General features: G+C 39.8%; 1 protein-coding gene across 7 annotated transcripts in view; it reads right to left on the reverse strand.

Annotated features, from left to right (window-relative positions):
* The window catches only part of ASH1L (ASH1 like histone lysine methyltransferase), a 217,358-nt gene that overhangs the window by 16,392 nt on the left and 188,726 nt on the right, over positions 1–12,240 (reverse strand). For all 7 annotated transcript variants that reach the window (XM_032622913.1, XM_032622966.1, XM_032622947.1 and 4 more), the window contains 4 exons: positions 4,862–4,970; positions 4,267–4,431; positions 4,010–4,104; positions 1,650–1,807 (listed from right to left, as the gene is read on the reverse strand). In XM_032622913.1, the coding sequence (XP_032478804.1) occupies positions 1,650–1,807; positions 4,010–4,104; positions 4,267–4,431; positions 4,862–4,970 (527 nt within the window). The remainder of the gene's footprint in view (positions 1–1,649; positions 1,808–4,009; positions 4,105–4,266; positions 4,432–4,861; positions 4,971–12,240) is intronic.

Raw genomic sequence — 12,240 nt, forward strand, 5'->3', positions numbered from 1 at the left:
TTCTGGATAACTTGCTGTAGCTTGTACATCAGCACTCGCTGCTTCACCTTGTACTTCGATGTTAAACCTCATGAACCAGCCTCTGCTAGCTTCAAATTTTTCTTCTGCAACTTCTTCACATCTCTCAGCCTTCACAGAACTGAAGAGAGTTAGGGCCTTGCTCTGGATTAGACTTTGGCTTATGGGAATGTTGTGGCTGGTTTGACCTTCTATCCAGACCACTCAAACTTTCTCCATGTCAGCAATAGGGCTGTTTTACTTTCTTATCATTTGTGTGTTCACTGGAGTAGCACTTTTAATTTCCTTCAAGAACTTTTCCTTTTCATTCACAGCTTGGCTAACTGTTTGGTGCAAGAGGTCTAGCTTTCGGCCTGTCTCGGCTTAAGGTGTTGCCTTCCTCACTAAGCTTAATCATTTCTAGCTTTTGATTTAAAGTGAGAGATGTGCGACTCTTCCTTTCACTTCAACTCTTAGAAGCCACTGTAGGGTTATTAGTTGGCCTAATTTCAATATTGCTGTGTCTCAGGGGATAGGGAGGCCTGAGGAAAGGGAGAGACAGGGCGTTGGGTGGGGGGGTGGGAGACAGGGGGGGCAGGAAATGGCTGGCTGGTAGAGCAGTCAGAGCACACACAACATTTATTAAGTTCACCGCCTTATATGGGCATGGTTTGAGGCTCCCCAAAACAATTACAAGAGTAACATCAACGATCACTGATCACAGATCACCATAACAAATATAATAATAATGAAAAAGTTTGAAATATTGTGAGAATTACCAAAATGTGACACAGAGACAAGAAGTGAGAGAATGCACTTGGAAAAATGGCGTGGCAGATTGCTCCAAGCAGGGATGCCACAAAACTTTCAATTTGTAGAAAACACAGTATCTGCAAAGTGCAATAAAGTGAATGCAATAAAATGAGGTATGCCTGTACTTCCCTCAAGAGGTAATCTGTGTAGATCAAATGCGATAATGCTTTAATGTGTTTTAGCTCAGTGCCTGACCTATAAAAATTACTCAGGAAATAATTATTGCTATTATCAGAATATTTGAACTAATTGGAATATAAGATCCTAGAATTTATGCCAATCAAATCACTGAGAAGATATAAGATTCTGGGCAAATTTCTAAATGTATCTAGTCCTCACTCAGCATGTTGCCTCATACACCATGCAGAGTGCTTCTACTTTTTTTTTCGCTGCACCCCTCAGCTTGCAGGATCTTAGTTCCCTGATTGGGGATCGAACTGGGGCCCTGGCAGTAAAAGTGCCGAGTCCTAACCACTGGACCGCCAGGACATTCCCCTCATGTTCTTCTTTTATCCATTCCTACTTTCCCTAAAAAAGTAGAAGCAGGGAATTCCCTGGGGGAACACAGAGGACCCACTACCTATCTCATGTCTAGTAACTTTGAGGGTGTAGGTGATGTTTGGGAGGTTGGTGGAAGGGGGCTTCTTCCTGTTCCTTAGAGTCAAGAAGTTGAAGAGCTGGGATGGATAGGTTATTGCTGACTGATACTTGTATGTTTGGATCTTAACTTTTTTGGTCCAGACTAAACAGAATCTTTGAATAGACCATTTGAAAATAAGTAAAATAATCACTTTTGAGGCAACCTTATGGAATTAACAAGAATGCTTCTCAGTCCTTACCAGACTTAATGTTCCCGTCATCTCGGCAGATGCCATTCCAACGGGTATATAATGATGCTGAATGAATATTATCACTGGTGTGCTTTACTTCCTCCTGTTTCTGCCGAATCTTCTCCCAGTTTCGGACCAAGAACACATGATGCTTTAATACGAAGTTTCTGTAAGGAAGGAGCTCCTTTATTTATCAATTCAATAAACATTTATTAATGTCTACTCTATGTAAGCCACTGTTATGATGACATAAATGAATACTTATCAGTGAAATCAGCTATTATAAAGAGAATTACATATGGAGAAACATTATTCAGTTTTGAATCTTGATTTATTTCACATAACACAAAACATTTCTCTGTAGTATTTACAAATATTTGACAAATACCACCTAAAAGCTGCAATAATTTTGGCAACTAAATCGGGGTGACTTGAAGGCAGAGCTTTATGGAGTATTTTTACAAATTCTAAAGGAAGTTGCCAAGATGAAGTATAGGCTTAGGATCAGCTATAACAAGGAGAACTGGAGTGGCAGATAAAGGCATAGATATTTAAGATGGATATGCACTGGGCAAACCATGTTAGCTACAGTGCCACCACATGGATCTCTAAAGTTAAATGAGTTATATGTAACTTGATTAACCCTACACAATTTTGAAGATTCCATAATTTGATTTTCACCCTAGCACACATATAAACAGATGTGACCTTGAATAAGTCTCAAACTATGTGCCTCAGTAAATGGAGATTAGACTAATTTTATAGTTCCTGTCTTTGGCTGCACATTGAGATCACTTGGGGAGCTTTATAAACTACTGATACCTGGGTTCCACCTCTGAAAATTCTGATGCGAGTGTTTTGGAGCGTGGCCTGGGCATCGGGAGTCTTTTGTTTGTTTTTTGTTTTATTGCGGTACGCGGGCCTCTCACTGTGGTGGCCTCTCCCGTTGTGGAGCACAGGCTCCAGATGCACAGGCTCAGCGGCCATGGCTCACGGGCCCAGCCGCTCCGCGGCATGTGGGATCTTCCCAGACCGGCGCATGAACCTGTGTCCCCTGCATCGGCAGGCAGACTCTCAACCACTGAGCCACCAGGGAAGCCCCATCAGGAGTTTTAAAAAGCTCCCTAAGCCACTATGGAGCCGAAGTAGAGAACCACTGGACTTCTCTGTTTTACTGATTTCTATGATTCAAAGTGAAATAGAATGAAAGGGGCTAAAATTTAGGAAAGTTGTAAATAAGGATGAACTTTCTAAGATATTGGAGTGTATAGTTAGGGAAGATGTAGGAAATGTCCCAACACAATTTGAAAAATAGGACATACATATTTACTTCTCTTCTGACATGGACAAATATTATCTCAATATAGGGAAAAGCAAAGATGACCATTAAAGATCCTTTTTATTGCTCTGTTAATTTATCAACAAAACAGGGATTCTTAACCTTTTCTGTGGCATTCATTCCTTTGGCAGTTTGGTGAAGCCCATGTAACCCTCCTCTGAACAATGTTAATTAAAAGTGTTTAAAATTTTAAGTAACTTCAGGGACTTCCCTGGTGGTGCAGTGGTTAAGAATCCACCTGCCAATGCAGGGGACATGGGGTTGAGCCCTGGTCTGGGAAGATCCCACATGCTGTGGAGCAACTAAGCCTGTGTGCCACAACTACTGAGCCTGTGCTCTAGAGCCCAGGAGCCACAACTACTGAGCCTGTGTGCCACAACTACTGAAGCCGTGCGCCTAGAGCCCATGCACTGCAACAAAGAGTAGCCCCCACTCGCTGCAACCAGAGAAAGCCTGCATACAGCAACAAAGACCCAACACAGCCAAAAATAAATAAATAAATAAATAAATACACAAATGAATGTTAAGTAACTTTTAGTACACAGGATTAAAAGGAAACTGAATAAACTGAAATACAGTTTTCAGAATATTAAACAAAAACCCTGAAATTGTGATATAGAGATGAATCTTAATTTTTAACACATGACAAGATCTAGTGCTGGGTTTAACAACCATAGTAATTTTAAGATGGAAGTGAATGTAAATGATATTTTGAGATATCTGTAATACCTATAACATGATATGAAAACGTAAATATTGGTGACAAACTCATGGAAACTGCAACTACTATACACACACACACATATACACATCTTTTTCTTTTGCTTACAGTCACATTTGAAGGAAATGCTAAATTTCAGTTAGAAATTAGGGAAAAAATACTTTTTCCCCCCACCCAAGTTCACCCCTGAATCCTTGTTTAAAGCCTTCCTGCACAAAATGTCTCAACTATACAGATGTTTAATAATCTTTAAATTGTCAAGCAAGTCACATAACTTAAAGAGTTTAGGTAAGCAAATCTCCTTTTTACCTCTCCCGATTGGACATTGGCTTCATTTGTAATTGGGGGGTCAATCTTGTTGGAGTGTTGATGTTTTCACTGGGTTCCTCAGAAAGGTGGCCTCTCTAAAAAACAGATGGACCAGATTGCAGGAAAAACAAGATAAATCATAAATCACCTCAAAGAATATTAAAACAACTCTAAAGATGCCACCCTTTGGTATTTCCCTTATTTCAATAATTGCCTCTAAGCAACTATTTGGGGAAAACCATGAGATTATTATTCACCCTTTTCTTCAGCTTGTGCTTAGACTTCCTCTTCTCTTTTGACCGTCCAGACTTTTTATGTGTGGTCACTGGCTGGCTACTTTTGTTGCTGGTGAGTCCATTCATGCGTTGACTCTTGCCTCCAATGATTCCTCGACATTTCTCAAAGCCGCACTTACACAGTTGCTTTGAAGGGAAAGAGAATAATGCTTTTAGCCTGCAGTCTCATTTAAAAGTTCAAATAGAATGCCTGAGCATCTGGACACCCAACAATAAGTTTGAGTCAAGAAATTTTCATATAGAAGAACATAACTGGTTGAGAATAAAATAAATGGGTTTCTACTGTAGTAGAAAGGAAAGATTAAATTTTGGGAAAACTTCACCAGAAAAAATTAAGAACTGACTGGAGACAAAAGATGATTGAGCAGTCTCTTCCACACAGTTCTGAAAGAATAACTGTGACCTATGTATCCTAGATAAGTGGAGTAAAGAGTGAAAAACTGTCTTCTCCAATGTATTTCTCAGTGGCTACAAATCAGTAACATTCACTGAAGGCCCATGTTATACAGAGTACTGTGACAAAGGTCATACACTCCTTTGAATTTATCATTCTTACCTGTTTTTCAACATTGAAAGAATGAAAGTTGTAATCATAAGTGAGTTCAGTACCAGCTGGCATATCTTTAAGAGCATATAGTCCAATCCGGTATACTCCATTAACAGACCTGTAGAGAAAGGAATGAGTTAAAGGCAGACATTCATGATACCATGCCCAAAACCCAGAAAAGTTGGTATACTGATTTCAAATTTGTCTTTGTTTCTGCGTCCAATTACTCAAGTCTCCTGGCCAATCACTCCATCTTTAATCTCTCTTTTCTTCTATCTAGCCTATACAATACTGACAGACTAACAGTCCTAAATCAGTTTTCTGGAAAACATGTTTTATGTTGTCAAAGGTCTTAACTTTTCCTGCTTGGTATTCAAAGTCCTTCTAACACACGGCTTTAGTCTACTTACTAAACAAATTAAAATTACTTTCTATGGGCTACCTATAAAAATCTTCTAGTTCCTACTAATCTCCATCTTTCTAACCTATACATGAGGGTCTCTTTTGTTCTATTTTACCTATGTTATTAATGAGCGTTCATGTACTGTTTGTTCTAGATGCTTTCTATAATAACATATAATTACAGCTAACATTTATTGAGTGCTTTTTTTAATATTCTTTTCCATTATAGTTTATTACAGGATATTGAATATAGTCTCCTGTGCTATACAGTAGGACCTTGTTGTTTATCTATTTTATATATAGTAGTTTTTATCTGCTAATCCCCAAATCCTAATTTATCCCTCCCCCACCCCCTTTCCTCTTTGGAAACCATAAGTTTTTCTATCTCTGTGAGTCTGTTTCTGTTTTGTAAATAAGTTCATTTGTACATTTTAGATTCCACATATAAGTGATATCATATGGTATTTGTCTTTCTCTTTCTGACTTACTTCACTTAGTACGATAATCTCTAGGACCATCCATGTTGCTGCAAATGGCATTATTTCATTCTTTTTTATGTCTGAGTAGTGTATATATATACACCACATATTCTTTATCCATTCATCTCTTGATGGACACTTAGGTGGCTTCCATGTCTTGGCTACTATAAATAATGCTGTTACGAACATTATGGTGCATGCATCTTTGAATTAGTGTTTTTTTCCAGATATATGCCCAGGAGCGGGATTGCCGGATCACACCTAGTTTTTTAAGGAACCTCCATACCGTTTTCCACAGTGGCTGCATCAATTTACATTCCTACCAACAGTGTAAGAGGGTTCCCCTTTCGCCACACCCTGTCCGGCATTTGTTATTGGTAGACTTTTTAATGATGGCCATTCTGACTGGTGTGAGGTGATACCTTGTTGTAGTTTTGATTTGCATTTCTCGAATAATTAGCAATATTGAGCATCTTTTCATATGCCTATTGGCCATCTGTATGTCTTCTTTGGAGAAATGTCTATTTAGGTCTTCTGCCCATTTTTTGATTGGGTTGTTTGTTTTTTTGTTACTGAGTTGTATGAGCTGTGTATATATTTTGGAAACGAAGCCCTCGTTGGTTGCATCGTTTGCAAGTATTTTCTCCCAATCTGTAGTTCGTCTTTTCATTTTGTTTATTGCTTCCTTTGCTGTGCAAAAGCTTATAAGTCTGATTAGGTCCCATTTGTTTATTTTTGCTTTTATTTCTATTGCCTTGAGAGACTGACATAAGAAAACATTGCTGCAATTTATGCAGAGGATGTTTTGCCCACATTCTCTTTGAGGAGTTTTACAGTGTCATGTCTTATATTTGTCTTTCAGAGTGCTTGTTATATTAGTTATAACTTACTTAGTCCTCCTAACAACTATATTTAAAAAGGTAGTATTATAACCCCCATTTTCTAAATGAAGAAGCTGATGAACAGTGAATGTAAGAAATTTGCCCAGGGAAGAATCAACATTGTGAAAATGACTCTACTACCCAAAGCAATCTACAGATTCAATGCAATCCCTATCAAACTACCACTGGCATTTTTCACATAACTAGAACAAAAAATTTCGCAATTTGTATGGAAACACAAAAGACCCCGAATAGCCAAAGCAATCTTGAGAACGAAAAAAGGAGCTGGAGGAATCAGGCTCCCTGACTTCAGACTATACTACAAAGCAACAGTAATCAAGACAGTATGGTACTGGCACAAAAACAGAAAGATAGATCAGTGGAACAGGATAGAAAGCCCAGAGATAAACCCACGCACATATGGACACCTTATCTTTGATAAAGGAGGCAGGAATGTACAGTGGAGAAAGGACAGCCTCTTCAATAAATGGTGCTGGGAAAACTGGACAGGTACATGTAAAAGTATGAGATTAGATCACTCCCTAACACCATACACAAAAATAAGCTCAAAATGGATTAAAGACCTAAATGTAAGGCCAGAAACTATCAAACTCTTAGAGGAAAACATAGGAAGAACACTCTATGACATAAATCACAGCAAGATCCTTTCTGACCCACCTCCTAGAGTAATGGAAATAAAAACAAAAATAAACAAATGGGACCTAATGAAACTTCAAAGCTTTTGCACAGCAAAGGAAACCATAATCAAGACCAAAAGACAACCCTCAGAATGGGAGAAAACATTTGCAAATGAAGCAACTGACAAAGGATCAATCTCCAAAATTTACAAGCAGCTCATGCAGCTCAATAACAAAAAAACAAACAACCCCATCCAAAAATGGGCAGAAGACCTAAACAGACATTTCTCCAAAGAAGATATAAAGAATGCCAACAAACACATGAAAGAATGCTCAACATCATTAACCATTAGAGAAATGCAAATCAAAACTACAATGAGATATCATCTCACACCAGTCAGAATGGCCATCATCAAAAAATCTAGAAACAATAAATGCTGGAGAGGGTGAGGAGAAAAGGGGACACTCTTGCACTGCTGGTGGGAATGTGAATTGGTTCAGCCACTATGGAGAACAGTATGGAGGTTCCTTAAAAAACTACAAATAGAATTACCATATGACCCAGCAATCCCACTACTGGGCATATACCCTGAGAAAACCAAAATTCAAAAAGAGTCATGTACCAAAATGTTCATTGCAGCTCTATTTACAATAGCCCGGAGATGGAAAGAACCTAAGCGCCCATCATCGGACGAATGGATAAAGAAGATGTGGCACATATACACAATGGAATATTACTCAGCCTTAAAAAGAAATGAAATTGAGTTATTTGTAATGAGATGGATAGACCTAGAGTCTGTCATACAGAGTGAAGTAAGTCAGAAAGAAAAAGACAAATACCGTATGCTAACACATATATATGGAATTTAAGGAAAAAAAATGTCATGAAGAACCTAGGGATAAGACAGGAATAGAGGCGCAGACCTACTGGAGAACGGACTTGAGGATATGGGGAGGGGGAAGGGTAAGTTTTGACAGGGCGAGAGAGAGTCATGGACATATACACACTAACAAACGTAGTAAGGTAGATAGCTAGGGGGAAGCAGCCGCAAGGCACAGGGATATTAGCTCGGGGCTTTGGGACAGCGTGGAGGGGTGGGATGGGGAGAGTGGGAGGGAGGGAGAAGCAAGAGGGAAGACACATGGGAGCATATGTATATGTATAGCTGATTCACTTTGTTATAAAGCAGAAACTAACACACCATTGTAAAGCAATTATACCCCAATAAAGATGTTAAAAAAAAAAAAAAAAAAGAAATTTGCCCAAAGTCACACAGCTAACAACTGGGGGAATCAAGTTTCAAATTAAGGCAGGCTGGCTTCAAAGTCTTAACCACTGTGCCACAATCATAACAGGTTATCTCCTTAATTCTCAGAACAACCTTATGAGATAGGTATTATAATCCCTATTTATACATGAGGTATTTGTGTATTACAGAGTTTGTTCACAGTCACATAGCAATTAAGTTGCATTAAAAATCAGGGGATTAAGGACTTCCCTGGTGGTGCAGTGGTTGAGAATCTGCCTGCCAATTCGGGGACACGGGTTCAAGCCCTGGTCCAGGAAGACCTCACATGCTGCGGAGCAACTAAGCCTGTGCGCCACAACTACTGAGTCTCTGCTCTAGAGCCCGTGAGCCACAACTACTGCAGCCCACGCACCTAGAGCCCGTGCTCCGCCACAAGAGAAGCCACTGCAATGAGAAGCCTGCACACCTCAACGAAGAGTAGCCCCCACTCACCGCAACTAGAGAAAGCCTGCGTGCAGCAACAAAGACCCAACACAGCCAACAACAACAACAACAAAAGATATATATACCCCTATGTTCATAGCAGCACTATTAACAATGGCCAAGACATGGAAACAACCTAAATATCCACTGACAAGATAAATGGATAAAGAAGATGTGGTGTATATATGCAATGGAACACTACTCAGCCATAAAAAAGAATGAAATAATGCTATTTGCAGCAACGTGGATGCAACTAGAGATTATCATACTAAGTGAAGTAAGTCAGACAGACAAATACCATATGATATCACTTATACATGGAATTTAAAATATGACACAAATGAACCTATCTAAGAAACAGAGTCAGAGACACAGAGAATAGACTGATGGTTGCCAAGGGGTAAGGGAGTGGAAGAGGGCTGGATTGGGAGTTTGGGATTAGGAGATGCAAACTGGTATATATAGAATGGATAAACAATGAGGTCCTACTGTACAGCACAGGGAACTATATTCAATACCCTGTCATAACCCATAACAAAAAAATATGAAAAAGAATGTATATATATGTATAACTGAGTCACTTTGCTGTACAGCAGTGTACAGGTAATTCAACTATCCTTCAATAAAAAATCAATAAAAAATATTCTTCCATTTTTCCATCTAGAAAGGTGATTGTTTCAATGGTGATATTCAGGTCTAAGATTCATCTTAGATTAAGTTGTGTGTGTGGATTGATGTAGGAGCCTACTGACTCAGCACCACTTATTAAAAAACCATCCTTTCGGGCTTCCCTGGTGGCGCAGTGGTTGAGAGTCTGCCTGCTGATGCAGAGGACACGGGTTCGTGCCCCGGTCCGGGAGGATCCCACATGTCGCGGAGTGGCTGGGCCCGTGAGCCATGGCCGTTGAGCCTGCGCGTCTGGAGCCTGTGCTCCGCAATGGGAGAGGCCGCAGCAGTGAGAGGCCCGCGTACTGCAAAAAAAAAAAAAAAAAAAACCATCCTTTCCTCATTAAAAAAAAAATTTATTTATTTATTTGTCTGTGTCGGGTCTTAGTTGCAGCAGGTGGGATCTTCGCTGTGGCATGTGGGAACTTTCATTGCAGCACGCGGGCTTCTCTCTAGTTGTGGCACATGGGCTCCAGAGTGTGCGGGCTCAGTAGTGTGGCGCACTGGCTCAGTAATTGCAGCATGTGGGCTCTCTAGTTGTGGCGCACAGGCTCCCGAGTGCACGGGCTCGGCAGCTGTGGTACGTGGGCTTAGGTGCCCTTGCAGCATGCGGGATCTTAGTTCCCCGACCAGGGATTGAACCCATGTCCCCTGCATTGGAAGGCGGGTTCTTAACCACTGAACCACCAGGGAAGTCCCCATCCTTTCCTCATTGATCCACAGTGAAACCTTAGTCATAAAATCAGGTGACAGTACATTTATGGGCCTTTGCCCAGACTCTCTATCCTATTCCATTTGTCTATTAATCTAGCCCAAGCAAATACGTACTGTTTTAATTAGTGTATCTTTACAGTAAGTCTTGAAATTGGTAGTTTAAGTCCTTAAATTTTGTTCTTCAAGATTATCTTACCTTTTTTAGATCTTTTGCAATTACACGTTTCAGAATCAGCCAATTTCCATAAAAATTGGATTTTGATTGGATTTGAGTTTTTAGATCAAGTTGGTAAAATCTGACATCTCAAAAATATTGAGATTTCTAACCCATCAATATGGCATATTTCTCCATTAATTGTCCTTTTCCCCAATAATGTTTGGTGGTTTTCAGTATAGAGGTCTACAAACTTTCATTAAATCTATTCCTAGGTGACTAACGTTTCATGAAGTGAAACAGAGGTGGTGATAGTGGACACCGTTATAGAAAGTTGTTCATATTATTCTATTTTCTTTAACTATGTTAAAACACATGTAACAAAGTTTATAATCTTAACCATTTAAAAATGTACAGTTTAGTGGTATTAAGAACATCCACACTGGACTTCCCCGGTGGGCCAGTGGTCAAGATTCTGTGCTTCCATTGCAGGGGGTGTGCGTTCAATGCCAGGTCGGGAAACTAAGATCCCACATGCCACGTGTGGTATGGCCAAAAAAAAAAAAAAAAAAAAAAAAAGAACATCCACATTGTTGTGTAGTTATCACCACCATACAATCCCATAACTCTTTTCATCTTGTAAAACTGAAACTCTATACCTATTAAACAATAACTCCCAACCCCTCTTCCCTTCAGCTCCATACAACCACCATTCTACTGTCTCTATGATTTTGACTATTCGTAAGTATCTCATATAAGTGGAATCATACAGTAGTATGTTTCATTTTGTGCCTGGCTTATTTCACTTAGCATAATGTCCTCAAGGTTCATCCATGTTGTAGCACACTGCAAAACTTCCTTTTAAAGGGTGAATAATAATTCCATTGTATGTAACAACCACATTTTCCTTATTCCTTCATCTATTACGGACACCTGGGTTGCCTCCATATTTTAGCTACTATGAATAATGTTAATAAAATATGGGGGTGCAGAGACTACCCTGGTAGTCCAGTAGGTAAGACTCTGCACTCCCAATGCAGGGGGCGCAGGTTCAATCACTGGTCAGGGAACTAGATCCCACATGCATGCTGCAACTAAGATCCCGCATGCTGCAACTAAATATGCCACAATGAAGATCCCACATGCTGCAACTAAGACCCGGTGTAGCCTAAATAAATAAATGAATGAATAAATAAATAAATATTTCTTTTTAAAAAAGGAGTTCCCTGGTGGTCCAGTGGTTGAGAATCTGCCTTCCAATGCAGGGGATGCAGGTTTGATCCCTGGTCAGCAGCCTAAATAAACAAACAAACAAACATTTTTTTTAAAAAAGGAGTTCCCTGGTGGTACAGTGGTTGAGAATCTGCCTTCCAATGCAGGGGACGCAGGTATGATCCCTGGTTAGGGAACTAAGATCCCCACATGTCACAGGGCAACTAAGCCCATGCGCCACAAGTGAAGAGCCTGCGCGCTGCAACTACAGAGCCACACACTCTGGAGCCCGCGTGCCGCAACTAGAGAGAAGCTTGTGCACCACAATGAAGAGCCCATGTGCCGCAACAAAAGATCCCATGTGCTGCAACTAAGACTGACGCAGCCAAAAATAAATAAAAATTAAAATATGGGGATGCAAATACCTCTTTGAGAACCTACATTCAATTCTTTTGGGTATATACTCAGAAGCTGAATTGCTGGATCATAGTGTAATTTTATTTTTAATT

This window comes from Phocoena sinus, chromosome 1 (genome assembly GCF_008692025.1).
Source record: "Phocoena sinus isolate mPhoSin1 chromosome 1, mPhoSin1.pri, whole genome shotgun sequence".
Lineage (NCBI taxonomy): Eukaryota > Metazoa > Chordata > Mammalia > Artiodactyla > Phocoenidae > Phocoena > Phocoena sinus.